General features: G+C 37.6%; 1 protein-coding gene across 4 annotated transcripts in view; it reads right to left on the bottom strand.

The window, feature by feature from the left end:
- Nucleotides 1-22459, bottom strand: part of TRAPPC9 (trafficking protein particle complex subunit 9) — a 452018-nt gene that overhangs the window by 276936 nt on the left and 152623 nt on the right. For all 4 annotated transcript variants that reach the window (XM_056484391.1, XM_056484390.1, XM_056484394.1 and 1 more), the window contains 2 exons: nucleotides 16513-16655; nucleotides 6336-6446 (listed from right to left, as the gene is read on the bottom strand). In XM_056484391.1, the coding sequence (XP_056340366.1) occupies nucleotides 6336-6446; nucleotides 16513-16655 (254 nt within the window). The remainder of the gene's footprint in view (nucleotides 1-6335; nucleotides 6447-16512; nucleotides 16656-22459) is intronic.

Raw genomic sequence — 22459 nt, 5'->3', positions numbered from 1 at the left:
TAGATTTAACATGAAGACCAAGGGCAACTGCTGTGAAATTTTATTTTCTCTTGACAGCAGGCAAAGCCTTAATCATAGCAGCTTTGTCTTTAAAACATAAACTGTAACAGCAATGTATGGAAAAAATCATTAATCTCACACAGACATACATGCCCTGTCATAAACAGACACACAAATTAAACACTGACTTGGCAGCTCTGAGAAATAACAACCATCATTCACTTACACATGGACAAGAAATTTATTGGGGGAACATTTGGTTCAATGTGGGGCAGAGTTTTTAATTCTCATTCCCTTTGAAAGAGGACTTATTTCAAAATGTGCATTGTTAACTAATACTGCAGAAATTGCAGTGTACCACTGCACAGACTTCATAGATCAGTTAATCAACACATGTACATCAAATAATTAAGCAGCAGAAATGGCCCTCATAATTAGTATGCACATAAAGGACTTTTAAAAAATTCTTTAGTTTCCTGGATGAAAGAAACACCAGACTATGGGATGAAAGGTATAAAAGTGAAAATAATAATTTGTTTCTTTAATTATACTTGTCTCATTAGAATTTGACACAAAAAAAATCAAACAGGGTGAAGTCAATACACACAAAAGTTCACTTAGCAACACTGAGCAAAATACCTTTAATTCTGCTGACTATAAAAAAAGAACCAAAACTTACTGTAGAGTATATGTGTAAGCAAACTCACTCATTTAACCCTGTAACCCTGCTAAAAGGCAGGGTAAAACTGCTGACCCAGAAAGGAAGCCTGAACTTGAGTGTTGACTTTGCTACCACAGTATTTCCTCAGCTTATTTTTAATTAGGCAACTTCCAATTAGAAAAATGAAAAGGCCAAAATTCCATCATGTCCTTTCACATCAGCATCCCCTGGGTGACCAGCACTTGTCAGAACTTGTAAATTCTGCACAAAATCCTTTCCCATTTGAATTACCAACAAAACTATTTTCTCATTTACCATGGCCTGTCCTGTTTGCTCTCCATTTCTCAACTCCTCACACCAGTCCTGTCCTGGGCATCCCAAGCTTTAATCCCTGGAACAGCCTGAAAATGTGAAAATGCAGAGCCCCTGTGCAGTGTCACACAAGGGGTGTGTGACAAGATTTCCCCAATCCAGCTGTGCAGTGTGTCACACGTGGGTGTGTGACAAGATTTCCCCAGCCCAGCTGTGCAGTGTCACACAAGATTTCCCCAATCCAGCTGTGCAGTGTCACACGTGGGTGTGTGACAAGGCTCCCCCAGCCCAGCTGTGCAGTGCCACACAAGGGGTGTGTGACAAGACTTCTCCAGCCCAGCTGTGCAGTGTCACACGTGGGTCTGTGACAAGATTTCCCCAATCCAGCTGTGCAGTGTCACACAAGGGGTGTGTGACAAGATTTCCCCAGCCCAGCTGTGCAGTGCCACACAAGGGGTGTGTGACAAGACTCTCCCAGCCCAGCTGTGCAGTGCCACATGTGGGTGTGTGACAAGATTTCCCCAATCCAGCTGTGCAGTGTCACACAAGATTTCCCCAATCCAGCTGTGCAGTGTCACATGTGGGTGTGTGACAAGACTTCTCCAGCCCAGCTGTGCAGTGTCACACGTGGGTGTGTGACAAGATTTCCCCAATCCAGCTGTGCAGTGTCACACAAGGGGTGTGTGACAAGATTTCCCCAATCCAGCTGTGCAGTGTCACATGTAGATGTGTGACAAGGCTCCCCCAGCCCAGCTGTGCAGTGCCACACAAGGGGTGTGTGACAAGATTTCCCCAATCCAGCTGTGCAGTGTCACACAAGGGGTGTGTGACAAGACTTCCCCAGCCCAGCTGTGCAGTGTCACACGTGGGTGTGTGACAAGATTTCCCCAATCCAGCTGTGCAGTGTCACATGTAGATGTGTGACAAGGCTCCCCCAGCCCAGCTGTGCAGTGTCACACACAAGGGGGTGTGACAAGGCTCCCCCAGCCCAGCTGTGCTGTCCCACAAGGACAGAGGACAGAACTGACTGTCACACCCTCCCTCCATCCATCTTCCCCTGCCAATGCCTCAGACACAGCGTGCTCAGAAGGGGAATGGAAAGGCAAGACAGGGTGTGTGGCACAAAATGAGATATCCTGGGGCACATAACGAGATAACATCTATTACCATAAATTATGAAGTGATTTGTGCATAAATGAGGGCTGTCATGAAATTTAATTTTAATGGTTTGATAAGCAAGTAAGAAACACAATAATTACTGTACCTATGGTTTTTCAATAAATTCAGATCACTGCTAGTGGCAACACTTTTTTGGTGACAGACATTCATACAACTCCCTCCAAGAGCTGTCTGCTATATTTTTCCATGTCAGAACAACCTGTTGATCACCTTGTTGCTGGGATAAACAAGCCCAGATTTCCCACTGATTACATTCAAAACCCTTGCACTTTTCTCATTGTAAAGCTCCTTTAGCAGTGCAGCTGTCTGCTTCAAGAAACAGCTTTTTTCTTCTTCAGGAAACTGGAGACTCAGCTAGTCCAGAAAAAATCTCTGGAGGCTGAACTTTCCAATAGCAGACATGAGAGAATTTGCTTCCCTCATCATCACATGTCATATGTTCAACTGGAGAGGTGAACAAAACCTGTTGATACCACTGTGTGATATTTTAAATTAACTAGAGACATTACCAAGCCCTCAGCATCACTCACTGCAGCCAGACCTCTGCAGAGTAACTTGGCTGACATCTTTTCATCAGGACACCAGGGCTCCAGTGCATTTCCCTGTGGATATTGAAATTTAAAAAAAAAAAAAAACTCCTGCAGATGTAAAGCAGCAAAAATTAATTTGAGTTGGAATCTAGCTTTGCAATGAACCTTAAGATTATTTTCAGGAGTTCAACAAATGACCATCCAAAACTCTTGCTCCTCTCTTTTTTTCAACCAACCTCACAGGAGAGGGAGGACAAATCTCCTGTCTTTTCCTTCTCTATACCCAAGGAATCTTGGTTCTTTGTCTCCCCATCATAATCTCATGGGAAGAAAAGACCTCAGACTAAAACATGTCATTAATTGTCCCACAATGGGATACAAAGGAACATTTCAAGTCATGTGGAAACCAGAGATGGAAATATGAAGTCTCTAATTAACATCTTGGGATATAGGGGATAAAAAAAAAGGCTGATCCTTTCACTTGTTTGTCTGCAAAACAAGAAATGATGAAAGACAGAAAGATGAGTGAACAAAATAATCACTGAGCTCAAATTATCATTTCTGACTATAAAATGACAGGGAGCAAAATGTTTCTCTATTCTAAAATAGAAGGGAAAGAGTGTCACTTCTCAGAAACACTGCTTATATATATATCTCCAAGAACAGCTACAATGCACTCAGTAAATATCCCAATTAATAGCTTTAAAAGTACAGCAAATTGTAAATTTAAGCTTTTCTGAAAGCTAATATGATGATTTTCACTAGTCATCAGAATAATCTTACTGTAGAAAAAGGCATCTATTTCCCAGATAGTCTTTTAATGGCCTAAAGGATGTCTCTTTTCCTAAGTAGTGCAATACCAGTTTTTCCTGACATATGCAGTGCTATTGTAGCAGCTATTATTGCCCTGTCTCCAAGTTAATTGAAGCAAATTGCCTTTCAGACATTAAAATAAAAATATTGTGCAGTACTCTACACATTTGATCCATTTTATATGAACACAAATAAGACAGAGAACAGGACAGGGTTGGAAGGCACCAAATGATGTGGATACTACAAAATGGATCCAGTCCCAGGGACTGCTCTCCATGGGCTCAGAAAGGTTTGGCAGTGCCAGCACTGATCTGCTGACAATCCCAGACTTTTTTTGGCATTTCTGTTTCCATCTCCTCACCCTTCCCATTGCCACCACCATGTCAATTGTACAGCTTCTTTATAAATCAAATATATATCAGAGAGTGTTCTAATAAGTGCAGCACCCAGGGACTTGGTAAATTGCTCATTTACCATGAGAGCAATGCAAGAATCCCCTGCAAATTCCCTCTCAGGAGGGAAAAGCTTGCAATCTACAGTGACCACTCTGGAATGTAGAGAGGAGAAGCAACACATCAAAACTTCCAAGTTATTTTACTTTCTAAACATCCAAAGTGGGAAGCAAAAGAGGCCAGAGTAAGCAGGATGCAGCATTATCCTTCTTTGGGTCTGGAGGCAGAGAATATCAAAACACTTACAGTCCCCAGCAATAACAACAGGGAGAAAGAAAACAATTTCCTGCTACCTCCACTCTGTCAGGATGGGAGATTTCAAAGTGAGGGTGATGAATTGAGAGAGAGTAAATTACAAAAGGAAGAGAAAGTGACCAAAGCAGGCAAAAAGTCCTAATTTAAATAAAGGTAGAATGAGGCAGACATTGAGGACAGCATCAAAAAGGTACAGGGAAGAGGAAAGAAATCCTGAACTTGATTGAAAAGCCTTTCTTTAAATATTAATTAGGTATTAATAACAAACAATATGCAAAGAAAAAATTCCTAAAAGGAGACTCTAAAGGAGGGATTTGTTGAAAAGCTTTGTACATTTGGGTTGAAAACCTTGGTTCAAAAGCAGATTCCAGAGAATGTCTGCCCTGTATTAAAAAGCAAAGATCTGGAGCAGCTGCTTAAAAAGGGGGAAAAAAATCTCCTCTTTTTTTTTTCTTTTTTTTTTTTTTCTCTTTCTTTTTTTTTTTCTTTCTTTTTTTTTCCCCCAAAGAGCAACAAAAGCCTCTTTACAGGCATAGGAAGTTAATTTTAAAGTCCAGTGTATGTTTCACCTGCTTTTCTGTAGTAGATCCATTGGAATAAAAATTAAAACTCATGGCACTACAGGAACCATATACATAGTTTTACAATTAAAAGCACTTTTCTTCAATAAATAGATAATAAATGAGTTTAGAACCAATAGAGAACCATGCAATTTCTAACCAGCACAAAAACAAATTTTTCAATATGAATAAAAATAACTTTAAAAGTTTAAATACATACACAATCTCCCTTGACAAATGACTGTTTCAAAAGAGTTATTGAAAGGGTTTATATTCATTACAATGTAATGATTTAAGGATATTTAAATTTAAATCCATAGGAAAATAAAGTTTAATCAAAGGGATGCAAAGAAATTTTATGACCTGATTTGTAGCTTAATTTTTGTTATATTTTGTCACAAAAACTGGGAATGAAAAATTTCAAGTGTTTGAAATTTACAAAAGCAATGCAAAAAACAAGAGGCATGAAAATAAAATTATAAAACAATATGGATAAGAACAAAAACATTTTGGTGACTGTTTAGACTGATTTAAAAAAAAGAAAAAAGCCAATTCTTTCCAAATAGAAGGAAAAAGCACTGTATGTTACTGATGGTCTTGGTTTTTTTCCCATTGCCTGATAAAGTGAAATTCAACCTGAGTTTGAATCAACACATTTCCACTTGGTTGTGCTTTGGGAGTCACCAAGGCAAAAAGCATTCCAAATTTACTGCTATTTTACCTATTCTGTAATTCTTTCAGACAGCTGCATTCCTTGCAATTAACGTGGTTTGACTTGGAACTTAATATTCATGCAGGGATTTGCAGACATGAAAACATCTCTCTTTAACCAAGTTTCTCAGCTGCAGGTCTTCAAGAGTGCAGCACAACTCTCCCAGAGAAGAGAGCAGTGCCAGGAGCCCCTGACCCAAAAACAAGATTTTTCTTTTTCAAATGAAAAAGAGAAAAAGGATGAAATTAGAATTCAGATTCATCACCAGGCAATCCTGGGCTACAGCAGCAGCAGGAATCCAAGGCAGGTGTATAATGGCAAATAATGGTTAATAATGAGCTGTGCATCACTCCAGTAGGGTTGTAAGAATCAATACCCAAAACAGCCTGCTTGATCTGAAATATATTTTCCCCACAGAGACTGGAATTGCTTTTTCTTCAGTTCTATTTTTCTTGCCTGCAGTTTTCTTTGTAGGAAAAGTGAGGAAATGGCCCGGGAACCACGTAAAGGAAATTTAAAACTGGGAAAGGATAACAAACTACTGAGATCAGGTTTTAACACCAGGATTACATCCAGAGCACATGAAAATTACATTCAAACACTCTACAAAAGTTAAATGAGCTGTACACCTTGGTGCCAGCTGCTTTGTATTTCATTATTTTCAGGACTACTACACGCAGAGCCAAAATAAATTTACTTGAGATATTGCTAAAACTTAGTGATGCACCTTCAAGGAAGCAAAACTTTTATATTCTCTGACATGTGTACAACATTTAAAAAGAAGAGCAGGCACCTAAATGTCATCAACTGTGTACATGAAAACACAGGGCTGGATGTGTGCCCTGCAGCAGCAGCACTCACCGCTGGCACTCCCCGGCGTGCAGGATCAAATCCTCGTTGCTCCTGGCACTGATGGTCAGCTCATGCTCTGTGGAGTTGAAGACATCAAGGAGGAGGTGACACTGCCGGGTGCTGCTCAGGTGGAGGGAAAAAAGCACAATATTAATGATGATATTATTGCATGTCTATCAAAATTAATATTTATACATGGATGTAAATATATATGAAAAAGTACATACAGGTTATATCTCCTACTCCAACTGTAAGAATATCTTTATCTCTTTTATCTCTTACTAAAACAACATTTTTCATAATTAATTTTTTTTTTCTAGAACTAAACAGAAGGGTACATCCTAAAGAGAAGCAGTCCCATGACAATTCTGACCTGCATCATGTCAAGCCTCACAGCATTTATTCACCTGTCTTTATTTTCACTGTGCAGCTTCCTCATTCACTTCTCTGGAGAAAGCCACACACATTTTTCAGTTCTTTGAGCCTGAATTGTATTAGTTTAAATTACCTTGACATTATTTCTTGAAGACACAAATTTTCAAGCAAAAACTTAAATTGGTTTAATTTCATTGCAAAGGAGAAATTCCATTTCCATTGCTTGCCTACAGACCAAAACAAGGTGGCAATTGGACTTAACCTTGAGAAGAACTTCTCTGAGAGGGAAAAGTGTCTCCCTTCTGTAAGACAAGCAAACACAGGCATTTCTCACAGAAAAAATATTTGTCAGCTACTATACTTCAAATCCAAATTTCCCCAGATGCATTTGATAGAAATACACCAACTGCATTTGTGGTAACCTCAGAAGATAATACTGACAAAGCAGCAGAATAGAAACTTTACTGCAAAATTTCATTCTAATAAACTTTTTAATTATAATTAATATTATTTTATAATATTCACCACTCTTATAATTTTGTTAATATTAATAAAAATAGAAAGTTATTAATTTAGTTTCTATTTCATACAATTAAGTGTTAATACTTTCAATAATTAATTTTGTCTAATTAATATTCTGGAAAATGTTATTCTAATTTACAACCTTCTCTTCCTTGTGAGAATAATCAGAAATAGAAGCATTGGTGATAAAAATATAATACACATAAAAATTTATTGGAACCAGGTACCAAAATGCCAATTCCAATCAGACAGCTGCAATAACTCTTTACCAATCTATCTGAAATATAAAACTTCCCAAGAGGCTACTGAACAACCCAGAAATATCCCCAAAATGGAAGAAAGAGGAATATTGGTGAGCTGAGAGTTGTTAGAGCCATCCTACAATGTGCTACAGTTGTGTGTCAGGGGCAACCAATAATATTTATATTTATATTTACATTTATATTTATATTTATATTTACATTTATATTTATATTTATATTTATATTTATATTTATATTTATATTTATATTTATATTTATATTTAGTTATATAGTATAGTTATAGTTATAGTTATAGTTAGTTATAGTTTAGTTATAGTTATAGTTATAGTTATAGTTATAGTTATAGTTATAGTTATAGTTATAGTTATAGTTAGTTATAGTTATAGTAAAAAACCCCAATGACCACTGAATGTAGAGGGGGATGCTGAGTGCCTGAAGCAAACATGTCAAGACTTGAGAATCTGAAACAAATAAGGAGAAGTGGCTCTTGTTAGAAACTTCCTTCCTTAGAACTCACAAGAAATAACTGGAAGGGCAGTACTTGAGTCAGTTACCAGAAAGGAATGGAAAAGAAAAGGGGGAAAAGCTTTTATCAGCTTCTGCCTCATCCCTGGCAGAGTGGGATGAGACCTGTGAAGTCTCAGACAACCTCTGCATCTGCAGTAGATACAGAGATGGTCTGCAAGAGCAACTTCCAGTGTAGATTAGTTTAAAAAAATTAATATGGAAGGAATTGGTTATTTCTGCCACAGCAAACCCAAACAAAAAAACATCCAAGCCTCCTGCAATATCTTATGGAAGCAGAGACAAAGTTTTACAAATAAAACAATTCATGCCACGAAGGACCTACACAAGCAGCTGCCCTTCAGGACTAAACAACATCACTGATATTAAAAATTTCCAAATATGAATTCATGAAAATTATTCATCACCATGACATTTATTTCTTCCTCTTCCAACACTGCACAAAATAGATGTGTAGGAGAAATAATTCTTTCCTCATAATTTTACATTAATTCTCAAGGGAAATCTTTAGGTAAAAAAAATATAAAACTTGAAGTTACAGAATTATTACAGTACCTTGAAAACTTAGAAGAATAAGATATTAGTGTGAAAGAATTGAAAGTAACTTTAAGACTGAAGAAAAGGTAGCACTAGATCTTCAGAATAAATACAGGACAGTATCAAAGAAACTATTACAGCAAAGAAAACCAAACAAAATTTATTTTTTTTATTAAAACAAGAAGCTTCAAACAGAAGCTGCATCCACGTAAGGAAACCAAGAAGTGTAAGCTCTGAGAAATCAGATGTAATGTCAAAAAAAAAGTCTGAAAGAAAAAAAGAAGCTCTGAAGTTGTTAAAGAACAATTTCCTGAAGATCTGAGACTAGCAGAGTTTTGTTCTTATTTTCTTTAACATCCTGCAATCGGTAGAACTGTGTAGAACTCATGATGCTGAGTTATCAAAGTTCCAGGAAAAAAAAGAATTAAAAACAAAGCCAAATAATTAATATCAATTTTTCCTCCAGCAGAACATAGAAAAGGCCATCCTTCGCAAGCCAGGAATTAAAGAACCTATTTCAGTGTCAGTAAAGGAGATTTGAGAGGCAAATCATGTTCATGCAAGCATGATAAAGGAATTTAAGTAAGGTTTTGCTGAGCTCCTATATTTAAGTGCAGTCAGAAATGTGTTGCTTAAACCAAGCTCTTTACCAGAAAATTTCAAACATCAAATTGTTTTAAGAATTTTAAAGCAATCAACCAAATCTTAGACCACTAGTGCTGATCTTCACACTATGTAAATCAGGTTTTTTTAAAGTCTGCCACCTTGCCAAAAAAAAAACACAAAAAAACCAAAACCAAACTTAAAACACTCAAAATAAGAAATGGATCTAAAGTAGATTACATTATATAATAAAGGCCTACTGACATGTTTGGCAGAGGAACACCAGTGCAAGCCACAGATTTCTTTGCCCATATATACACAATTTATTCTCCCTTCCCCAAACTATCCAGCACCATGTAATAGTTTACACTAAATATTTAATTGGTTGAGGAGGGTAGATTTTGAGTCCTCCAAGTTTATTAAGCAGGTGTTAGTTACCATTCATCCCAGAGAAGGCAGAGAACACCATCCCCCACATTTCACACATTCTGAAGGGTCACCAGTGGCTTCCCAGTCCTTTTGAGGGGTCATTTCATTGTTACCAGCTCCTCTGGCAGGTTTGGGTTGAACACATCCAGAATAAGTCAGTTTTGGTTTGGGTGGGTGGGTTTGTGCTTTAGGATGGCATCAAACACACAACATGAAACCATCATCAGCTGTGCTGGGCCATGCACAGACACCAGGATACACAACAAAAGTTCATGGAAGGGTTTGACTCTCCTTCCCATCTAATGGGAAGGAAGTAAGTCTGATCCAATAAACTCAGCCTACTAAAAAATCATAGCATCCAAACATTTTTCCATTTTGATAATCTTCCTGATTTGTTCATGATGCTTGTTTTTGAAAAATCTTCCATAAATGCCATGTTCAAGATTTTCTTTTACAAGTGACACAAAACTGCAGAAGGTTATAAGGGGAAAAACTAGATTTAGAAGGAAACATTTTCAGTAGATCAATTTATCACCTGAACATCTCAGAAAAACAAATTATAGTCAATACTGGTATCAAAACACAATTAAGAAAAATTTTAATTGAAAATTGAATTTGTTCAACAATATCTTATTGATTTAGTGTATAAATGAATTTCTGTTATCATCTACTGTCAAATTGAGAATACAGCACTAGGAAAAGTTAGCAGCACAATGAATCATGCTGTATTTTTAAAATCTTACAATGCCAGTTATGGTTCCAAAAAGAATCACAAAACTGAGGCCATGGGAACTTCAGGCAAGTGACAATGACACTGTAATCTAGAAATCTCTTTCAGGAGGACTGTGATTACTTGAAATGACAGCTGAGGATATTCTTCAGTAACACTGAACACAGAAATAAACCCCAAATGCAGCTGCAAGGATGGCTCACTTCAGTGAACAATTCTCTGCACTTCTGTCTCCAGCTTAGTTTAAAAGTCACTTTAAATAAGAAACTCTCAGGAGGGTTGGCAAGTTTTCTACATCCTGACTCATCCCAACTTTCCCATCAACTGAAATCATGGAGTATTTTCATATCCACACTTCTCTTTTGCTTCTCCTCTGTTTTCTTTTATCAGCCATTGCTACACAGAATGGGACAGGCAGGGAAGAGAAGCTGTGGCTTCTCTCCTCTCTTTTGCAGAACAACAATCTACACCACCTTTGTTGATGCTGTTGTGTCTTCAGTAGGGTCTCTTTAATTTAATTTTTAATAAATTATCTAAAAATGGAGTTCGCATTTCTAACTTCAGATGATTAAGTCAGCTTCTCCACCTTACTGGCAAAAGGTCTTTTCATATATTCCAAGAAGTGTCCTCATCTGACTTCTCCCAGTTGTAAACCTTTGCACTTATGCTAAATATTCCCAGCACATCTATAAATATTTGCAGATTCTCACATCTTCTTGTGTCAAACCATACATATTTAACATCTGGATCTCAGAAATCAATTCTCTCAATCTGCAAGCTACTTTCTGCTGCTCTTTCATGAACCCACTGCAATGTTACACCATTAGCAGAAGTAAAATACCTCTGATTACCAAGATAATTTAACTATTGGATGGGACCTCCCACGTGTCATGAGTTACCACTCAGTAGAATCTATATTGAGCTCAACAGTGTATAAATAAGGAATATATTTTAGAATGACATCCACTCCTGAGAACATTAATATAAATCCATTGCTTGACAGATTTTCCTAATGATTTGTCAGTTTAATTGCACCAAATGAGAGCTTTATTTGCTTTATTTAGTTGAATTTGCCTGGTTCCCAATATGACTGACTTTTATTATTAATATTTTTCATTAACAAAGCTGTGAATTTAGTATTAATTATTTTCTCCATGTAAAACATCAGATCAGTTTAAGCAGGACATATTTTAGTCCTCCTCCAAACTAAACATCTTGCTCTTTAAGCACCCAAACAAGAGAGGTTTTTCCTCCACCTTTCAAAGCTCTATGACATTTTGAACACCAAAATACTAAGAAAGAGAAGACTATAAGCAGCTGCCTGTCACTAGTTACTGATTCTCATTCTGAATGTAGCAAATGTGAACACTGAATTTTAAAATCTGGCTGTATAAAACCAACAAGAGTTTCAGAAACTGCTACATAACTTTTTATCATATCACAAAAAAAAAGTCTGTTAGAGCACAACTGAAGAAACAATGCTGTTTACTCTTTCCTTTGTATAATTTGTAAATATACAATAATCAGGATTTCTGATCCAAACCTGACATGTTTCAATTCACTGCAGTGAAAATAGGGGCAACCTCAGAAACTGGAATGGAAATTCTAAAAATTATGTCTGATTTCATTAAGCCTCAAAGTTCTACTCACCCAACTGAGAACCTCCTGAGAACCCTCACCACAGTCAAGATTTCTCTGTCTCCAAACCCTTTATAAAACCAAGGTAGAAAAACTGCATCCTAATTTAAAATACAGAACATGAGAAGTCTCAGACTAGGGAGAACACTGCAGACTCTGCTATGAACTTTGCCTCCTGGACAAAACCAAATCATTTCATTTAAGGATGTACATTCATGAGACAAAGGAAAATTACCTTGAACCTACAGTTAGATGAACTGGCAGTTTGAATTTAACAGTGTCAGACCTGCTACCATTCCTTTTTTTTTTTTTTTTCCCTCTGATTTAAACACAAGAACAGAGTCTAAGGCTCAGCACTTACCAGAAGAGATTTGCAGCTGATGTCTGGCACTTTTGGTGGTTTTAAGATAGAAAAGAAAGTATTCTGCCCCACCAAAAAAAAAAAAAACAAACCTCAACCAAAAAAGATTAAAAAATTACCTTATAATCTTTAATTTGTAGAATTTACAGGTAAGAATATTATTCCACATCTGGATTCCCAACTTAGCTTAAAAGTGAAGGCACCATCCCTGAGGATTGACTTCCTCTGCAAATTCAGACAGTCCCACCACATTTGTAGTAAGCAAGATCAGTATTCTCTGGCCTTTGTAAGCTCTTATTTAAGGCACTTCTGTACTGATGGCACAGTGGCAAGGGACACAAGGAGCCCAGGAGACCCCTCACAGTGTGCAGAGAACTTTACCTGAGTTCTTGTCAGACCTGCAGTATTTTTTTTTTTGGCATTTTTACATGCTCTTTTATAAAGGCAATAAGGAAGGACATTCAGTGCCCATGAAAACTGGCAGATAACACATCTGAGAGAAACAACAGGTATAAAGGACATTGTGCAAGACAACCTAGATAAGTTTCAACAGCAGCCTGGCTCAGAGCTAACAGGATATCAAACTGAGGAGGAGAATCCCACAAAACTATCAGCAGAGTGTTTCCCTACACTGAAGCATCTGCAATCCATCTCCACTGGCAGCCCAGGATCAGATCATGGGATCCCCACTGGCAGCCTGGAGCCTGCTGGTAACTGCAGCAAGCACAGCAGAGTTCTGGGGCCGAGCCCTGGCATGGGAACAATTAATGTGGCAAGGCCAACTACAGAAGACAATTAGTACAATTTTACTCTACAGATGAATCTGCATTCTATGGTGAATAAGTGGTTAAACAAGTAGATCCCTGAAGCCCTTCAAGATTTCACTGAGCTGCAGGACAGAGTGGGAGAGCTTTCAGCATTAATTCCTTCTCTCCTGTAAACCCATGCCAGGGAGGCACTGGGGGAGGACAGAGCTGAGATCTGAACCAGAATTTGGGGAGGGCAGAGCTGGGATCTGAAGCAGAATTTGGGGAGGGCAGAGCTGAGATCTGAGCCAGAATTTGGGGTGGGCAGAGCTGGGATCTGAAGCAGAATTTGGGGTGGGCAGAGCTGGGATCTGAAGCAGAATCAGGCAGCAGATCAGGCACTGCAGCACAGCAAGGGCTGTATCCAACATCCCAACACCCCATAGACCAGCACAGACAAAGGTTAAAAGGATCTGTTGTCATGACTAAACTACTGAAGATATATTTGAGGTGTGGTTAATGAAGCTTCTCCCCACAAGGCAGGAGCTTGTGCATTAGTAGAAGTCATAATTTTGTTTAGATATTTCAAAAAACAAAACACAAGCCCAAATCCCCAATTGTTTCAGAGATATTTCCTATGTATTTCTGCTCAAGCAGCTAAACAGAAGAAATACCAATTAAGTTTAGAAGACTTTTACATAAACCATAATCTTTATGTTACAATTCAGGGGGGTGAATTGCTTTCATTAACATTTTTCCTGAGGTTTTTTTCACTAAAGGCCTAAGGGAAGAATCAATGTTCAATGTTTTTTTTAGTTTGCTTTGACTTTTTAAACCCAGAAGTTAGTAAGCTAATGTTTCCTACTTTTGTGGAGGCAAAAAATGTAAAGTAAAAACAATAAAATGAAAAAGAAAAGGAAAAAAAAAATCCAGATAATGAAAGCAATGATAACCTCCATTCTGAAATGACAGCTAAGGAGGTAAATTATAAAACACAATTTCTTGTAATGGCTGAACAAAAATAGCTCAGCACCTCAGACAGTACTTAAGCAATGAAGCCTCAGATGTAATCCAAAAAGAAATCAGATTTGAGTTTTTACCAGAGCAAGTAAAAGTTAAAAAAAAAAGCCCCAAACTTTTAATTTGTTGTCATTATGTCTCAGATATTGGCAGAGATGATCCACAGTAAAAAAAACAAACTTTGTTTAGTCTAATGATGAACAGTTATCCTTAGCAGACTGGGATACACATTTCTGCCATTTTTCACTCTTAATAATAATAATAATAATAATAACAATAATAATAATATCAAATGCCATTACTTCTCCTTCTGATGGAAAACCTGCACAGGGATGCACAAGAGCAAAGGAACAGTGCTACAGATCACTAAAGCAAATAACATGGAACAAGCACTAAGAGATAAGAACACCAAAACACATTCATGCAAACAATATGTATCTAAAGTAACAAAAAAAAAAAGAAAAAAAAGAAAAAAAAGCTTTTTGACAGGTCTGGCAAGAAACAAGAAAGCATTTTCTGAGAGAAATGTAAATATTACAGTCTTTTTCTCCAACTCAGTAAAGCTTTTAGGATTTTTAAGATTGCCCCACATCATGAACTCCAGGGAGCAGGTGGACAGGGCAGGAGTGGAACAACCTTGGCCAACACAAAACACAGCTGGGGAAGCCAGGCACAAAAAGCCAAAATCCCAACAAGGGAGAGGCAAATAAAAGCATCAGGTTGCATTTGAAGCTTTCATGGGAGGTTTGCAGCTTCACACACAATCCACCCTGTAACTATAAGGAACTGCAGTGAGCCACAGAGCAGCCTGTCCATTAAAAACACACATTTTGAGAGTATGGAGAGCTTTTCTGACACTGAATGGAGGGAACTATGTATTCAAATAATAAATAAAATCTGGTTATTTTAACCTGTATAATGAGTTTTCTTGAAAACCCTTTTCAGCTGATTCTGTGATACTTCCAGATTGTTCAAGAGACATCACTTGTTCAATCTTGAAAACCATACAAAGGCTGAAGAATGTGCCATTGCAAGGATGAAACATTAAAAAAGGGCCCAGAATTTTGCAAACAGTTGTTCTGGATACCATGTTCTGACTTTGCCAAGCAGCATTAGATTTGCTTTACTTGAGCAATTCCTAAAGTAATAAAACCATGTTATCTTATACTTAAAAGTAGCAAAATGCTCAAGAAACTTGCTTACTAATAGAACCATATGGCTTTATAAGAGCTGGATACAAATGACTCATTAAAAATAATATTGTTGGTCTAATTTTTGAACATTTTCTTAAAAAAAAAAACTATTGCAGTGTTTCAGTAGTTTAGCCTACCTAAATTTCATTGCTATCTGCAAAGGTCATTATTGGCTGCATCACCTGTGGGGAAGAACAGAACCCCATCCCTCTTGGCAATGCCATGATTAAAAACTCCACTCCCTTGTCAGTCATCTCCCCTTCAGCAGGAACAGAAGTTGCTTTAAACATATGTTCTAGCAAAAATCCCATCTTATCACTCTTCTTGCTCCAGAGCCTCCAACTTTTCTTCATGTTCAAGCCTCAAAGTTTCCTTGATGCCTTAATTCTTCTGTTCACAGCCCTGTTTTTCAGGCTGTGTTGCTGCCACAGGCTGTCCATCTATCCTTGGACATTTCTGTCCAATATGATACTGGTGACTCAATTTTTTCCTTTGAAAATTAAATATTCACCCAGTACCTCCTACTCTGGCATTCCCTTCTTGCCCATCTTTAAATTTTTGAACTCCCAGGTGTCCCAGGCCCAGTAGGAATCTCTTGGATCAATTAAGTTCCCTCTCAACTATTATTATTAGTGTTGCATACATAACTGCATCGAAATAATCTCAGAATTTAATCAAACTAAATTCTTGCTCCCACTGTGCATAGAGGGTTTTTTACAATAACCCTATTAATTATTAAAATTGCATTCAGTGGTTGATAAATTTTATTCAAACAGATTTTCATGATCACAGGATTTGACCACCACCAAGTGTTGCCTTGATTTTTTTAATATTCACTATGACATGTGAAACTGCTCTGTGGTTTACAGGAGAAAACAAGCACCAAAGGAGAGTCTGGTCACAATGTATTCATCACATCATTCACACGTGCTGTGATACACAAACTGTAATACACAACACAACACAACTGCTAAGAGATACAGAAAAAAGTCATCAAATTGTACAATAAACATGAGCTCTCCTGTCCCTGCTGAAATAGGAGAAAACCTTTGAACCTCAGCAGCTGTTGAGTGCACATTAATTGCTTCAATAAACTCCTAAATCAGCAATTTTGAAAATATCTTCATGTAATTTCTTCACCTACACGTTGATGATGATACCAAAATGTTTCCAATGTGTCTTTAAGATATATTGAACAGCACAGAGAGGATGAGTGAGATTTCAGGAGTCAGGGCAAGGCTCACCTCGTTGCTGGCAGGGTGCTGATGCGAGTGAAGAAAACAGAGGGCTCCACCTCCACGTGCAGACCCAGGGCCAGGTTCCTGTAATATCCTTCAGCATGTCCTGGGCCTCCAGAGTACTTGAAATTCAAAATGGCTTCCAGTGTCTAGAGGAATAAAAGTCAATTCCTTGTTAGCTATTTTTCACTACTGTGCATTTCACAAGTTCAATTAAATTAGGTCACAGAAGTGATTTGCAAATTTGCTTTCCTAACCCATCCATTCTGTTATCTCAGGAAAAAAGGCAATCTAACAAATAACTGCAGCTTAGGCAAACAGTTGCCTAATCCTTTTGAAAACTAAAGAGTGCAGCACAAAGTCAGCTGGACTTCCCTTTACATAATTCCTCTCCATATCACATTCAACATGGAGAAAATGAAGAGTTTCTTTAAAGAGTTAGGGTTTATTAAATGCTGCACTCTTTCATACTCCTGAAAAATATTCACTTCACTGTCTGCAAAATCAAATGGAAAAGCTTCAAAGTTTGGGGGCAGATAAAGATTATACAAAGCTAAAAGAATCTGGTCTCTCAGCAAATCACTGCAAACTTACTCTCAGGTCCATGAAATAAAAGATTGGAACAACACCTAATTGCAGGCACTTTGTGTTCATTTTATAGAAAATGCTTGGTTAGTAAATATTAACAATTAGGATCTAGCATGAGCCTTGTGCACTCATTGCTCTCAGCAGCACTGAGCCTTTACTTCAGTGAGGAAATCTGGGGCTTTGTGTCTTTGCCCTCAATGAATAGCACAGGAGAATCTTCCCAGCACAGTCCCCACATCATCAGTGTTCAACTCAGAACAACACTTTGAGCCAAAGGGATTATTCACCACCTCTTCTTTCATTGTGTTCCTGAAATATGATTTGCTGGGAGCAAGGTGAGAATTTGGGAAATGTCACTGGATTTTTTTTCCCCCTCAGTTTTTATTCTGGTCCTCAGGCAGCTGTTAGTGCCACATCTCAGAGCAAGGACAGGGCACTGCCAGCCCTCCACCCTGAGATGGACATCACATATTGTGCTGAAGTCTGTATCTGGAAGGACAGATACCTCCTAAAAGGCTTTAGAAACAACACCAATTTCACCTTTGTTTGGCTTTTAGCTCATTCTTTATAAAAAAAGGCAAAAAATGTCAAACCTCAAGCCAACAACTTATCCAGAAAAGCAAATCTATTTATCAGACAGCATCAAACCTCAGATAGGTAAAAGCACTCTGCCTTTCAACTGAAGATTTACAAAAAAAATTTATGAGACCTGTTATTTTTTTCATGAGCTCTAGAGAACAGTCTAAGGATTTTCTAACTTACAAAAAACCCCATTTCTGTTTGATACTCTTCTGTTTATAAGTCTGGCTGGAGGGAAAAAAAATGAGATAGAATAATTTTTCTTGAAATAACTACGATCCAGTGATTAAAGAATACCAAAATCAAGAGTTTAATGTTCTGCTGCATGTGTGCACTTTACTGTTCTATTTCCAACTCCTGTTTAAGTGGACTAATTTTAATTCTTAATTTAGTTTCATTAAAATTCATGAGAGTCCCCTTACAATACAAATAAAACCCTTCACTGGGCACTCTGGACATACCCATCTACTCTGTTTATGTCAATTCCTAATTTGTAGTTAATGAACTTAAGTTCATGTTATGTCAGGAGAGCTAACCAATATTAAACACAAAAATAAAAAAAGCACAAACCCATTCAAAACCTACTTCATCCTAATTAACCAGCTGGACCATTTCATAAAATCAGAGTCAGGCTCTGTAAGTACAGGGATCTAACACTACCTATGAGGATGGACTTCAGTTTCAATGAGGGCTTGGTGAAAACTCTGCAGGCTCTGTGTGATTGCTGTGATGCTCACAGTGTCCTGCTGGCAAAAGCTCCATGCTTCACTCCACACTGGCACAAAGCTGCTGTAGCTGGCCCAGCCCCATGTCATTACAGCTGAACACACCAAATTTCAGCCTGAAAGGTCACAGAGCATCACTAGTATGGATTCAAACTCCTTTCCATCCTAGACCAAGTGAAAAACCTCCAGGAAAAAGGCTAAAATTACAATCATTATGTGCCACTGGTGAGCAGGAGAGTTTAAGGGCACCATCATAATCTTGGTCCCTGTTGCAGTGAGGAATTTGTGGGAGAAATCCTGCTGATGATGCTGTGTCTCCCAAAATCCCACTGCAGAGAGCAAGGAAAAGGAAACCAACCATCTTCTATTAATCCAGACAGCAGCAGGACATCCCTTCTCACCCAGAATGTGAGATGTAACTGGGCACATTAAACCCTGAGGAGAGAAGAGATTCTGAGAACTGAGAACACCCAAACCTCTGTTCTTTCTCTGGCCATGAGGATTTGCAGGAATCTGTGAATGTGCATGTGCACACAAAGAAAAAACATCAGGCAGACTTTACAGCAGGACTGTAGATGGATATGTAAAGGAGGAGCATGATTGAAGGAAATAATTTTTTTTCAGGAGCCTTCAGGTGGTTAGAGACAGTTATATTGCTTAGGATTTATGTAATATGAACAGAGAAAAATATTAAAAAAAAAAAAACACAACAACAACAAAATTCAATCTCCTTTAAAACCTCAAAAATTATTTCACCTATAACATGAAAGATCAATTTTCTATCTCTATGATACAAAAAAAAAAAAAAAAAAGAAATCCTATATTTTCATAAACCTACAAATTTAAAATAACTTACCACTCTCTCCCACAGCAGTGAATGGCCCAAATGCTACAGCCCTCAATTTAAATAATATTGTGTTCTGACTCCTTGTCAAACCTACACACAAATCACAGCCTGAGTTGCAGATTCACTTCATCCCTACAAATCCCAATAGCATCTCTTAGATTTCTCCACACTGCATCACTGCAGACTGAAAGTGAGATGATGTCAGGTGATGTCACAGGTGTCCCCATGAGCATCATTCTGCCTGCAGATGATCCACAAAAGCAAAAGGAAGGAAGGAGGGAGCACACCAGGCTCTCAGGGCAGGCAGGAGAAGCCTATTGATAACTTGAACACATCGGAAATTCAGAAATCTGTGAACTTTGGGGGATTCTTGTTTTTAAGGCAGAGCTCCATTCTGGAAACTCAACAGTAAATATTTACTATAATGGCTTTGTTTTGATATTTTTTTAATTATTTCATTGGTCCTTCCTTCTACTGATGAAGAAAAGGAAACAAAAATGTTTCTGCATCTAAGTTCCAAATGAGAGATTCTTAACCAACAGCACCCACTATCAATTACACCTACCAGAAATATTCTGCAGACAAATTATCAAAAATTGCTGGTTTGGTTTTTCATGCATTTTGTCTTTCAGGTATTTTCAGCACCAGAGCTGGCACCAGTTTGTTCTCTCATAATAAAATTTAAAACAAGGCTATAAAGGAACTGAGGTTTGATGCCACAAATGAAAAGCAAACCATTGGGCACTAAAGTTTCCTGACTCACTGGCAACAGACAGCACCCACCTGCCAACACCTCAGTGGTGACTCTGAGCAGCAATCTCATTTCAGTACTGATTAACACTGATTTTTAATTGCCAATTCAACTGCAATCCACAGCTGACAGCAAGTATTTCTACTGAACTATTACCCCAGTTCTTCCTACACAGAGTCAAATCTAAAGAGAATTTCAATCTAATTCTACAGATTATTGCTGCTCATGCAGAAGCTGGAACCTTACTGAAAACAGAAAACTCCAAAACAGGCAATGACAAAAGAAACAGAGAAATGAATGGGGGGAAAGGTGGGTGAAGGGCATTTCTTGTGCTGGCAACTGAAATGTGGAGCTCAGTCCCTTCTCCCTGCCTGTTCTCACTGAGGGATGGTTGATTGAACACCAGACTCAAGAAAATTTGTCCCCTAAAAAAGTGCTCAAGTTCTGGGTGGCAAATAACACTATTTTAGCTCAAGAATCTGTCTTAGACCAAGAGCACGTTAAGGAACTATAAACAAAGGATATAAGGACCCACCCTGCAGAAATGTAATCATTATATGCTCTATATAAAGGAAAATAAAACTTCCATAGAAGAACACAAAGCATCAGCTAAATTTAATATTAGAAACAGTCATAATCAGACCTTTTTTTTAGAAAAAAATTCTTCAATATATGAAAAGCATTTAAAACATTATTTTCTTTAAATAATTAAAAAACAAGCTGTAAAAAAGCATTTTAAAACTGTTGAACAGCAAAATTAGAAATAATCAGCAAAGAAACCATTAACAGTGAGAATGACACACAGTGCATGAATTAGTACTCAGGACACTCAAATGTCTTAATGTACTGTAAAAAAGTAAACAATAAAATGTTCATTTACTTTCCTCATTTCTGTTGAAAATTACTTTTATACATCTTAATTTTGGGTTTTGTAAAATTTACCAGCTTGGAAACATTCAGGTCAGAAGCTCCTGGGTAGAATTCCTGCATCATTTATTTTGCTTGGTCAATTTGTTTTGTTATTCTTTGCTTCTTTATCTCTAAACAACTTTACTGGCAATAATTGACTTTATCCCTGTGTGTATCTTGCTACTGAAAGAACCAGAAGATTCTGTTGTTATTATGACATTTTTTTCTTGGATTATCCCATCACCCTACATCCTATTCTTTGTCCTCAAATTTTTTTCCAAACTGAAACATAATTTTTGAAATATGACTGGTGTTTTCCATAATTAAATTAACAAATCATCATTTGTGAGCAAGGTTCACATACACTGTGTTTGCAGATCTTTTCTAAATTCCCTTACTATAGTAAAAATGACACTAAGTAGATCTCAGCAGTTAATAGAAGATGAAATGTCAGTGCTACAGGCAGTTTGCTCCAGAGGAACTGCAGATGCTGACTGCAGTGACTGAAGAAATACCAGACTGTAGCACTTCAGACTCCTCCTTACATTTGTAACACTTAAAAACTAAGAGGGGAAAAAAAAAACAAAAACCCAGCATGAAGACCAGACTCAAAAAATACAAATTCAGAACATAATCTTTCCATTTTAGATTCCCAATGCCATTAATGAGTATAATTTCATATGTAATTAGGGCTTGAAATTTGAAAAATAAGTTACTCTAGGTATGTAACCTTCAAATATACCTGCCTTTGGGAAAGAAAATACAGATTACTTGGTCAACTGTAAACATGATTTATTCCCAAATCCTATCCTGCTCCTGATCTCTTCTCACCCAAATTCCCATTAGCAGCACTGGCTCCACACATTCCTGAGTTTTCAGACATTTTTTCTGATTTTAGCCCAATTTCTCACCCACTGCCTTCTGTTTTCTGGTTTGGGTGTGGGATTTTTTTCCTTAAACTTACTAGAAATTCCAATTTTATTAAGTTCTCTCTGCCTCCCTCATTCCTCTTCTTTTCTGACCATTACACTCCCATACTCAACTCTGACCAAGAATCAGTAAAATCCTCATCAGTAAAAAAAGAGAAATAAAAATGTGCTACTTCATCAGTTACATCTCACAAAAATCACCACAGGATCTGTCTCAACAAAATTAATTTCTCCATTTCTTCTACTGTGTGGAATGCTTAAAATCTTTAAAGAGCTTTGTGCAAATAAAGCCATGGATCAGGAATTTCAGCTGCCTAGCTGTAACTAATTAAATGATCTGGCAGTAACAAGGAGAAAGTGAGTTTCTCCAATTAACCACACTCTTTTCAAGGGCAGCAGATGACCCTGGCAATGCTCAAGCTCCTGACAAGAGCAGATGTGGCCCCAAAAATGTGCCTCAGAAAGGTCCAGTGCTGCAGGCTGCAAGCCTTTAATGCACTGGGATGTGCTGGTCCAGAAACACTTTCAGACACAAACACAGGGCATGGGACACAGATGAATCATTTCTTTTTTAAGGAAAAGGCCAAAAAAGTATTGGGAAGGAAATGGATATGCCTAAATAGCT

The sequence above is a fragment of the Oenanthe melanoleuca genome, chromosome 2, assembly GCF_029582105.1.
Source record: "Oenanthe melanoleuca isolate GR-GAL-2019-014 chromosome 2, OMel1.0, whole genome shotgun sequence".
Classification (NCBI taxonomy): Eukaryota; Metazoa; Chordata; class Aves; order Passeriformes; family Muscicapidae; genus Oenanthe; species Oenanthe melanoleuca.
This window is presented reverse-complemented; position numbering and strand designations above follow the sequence as displayed.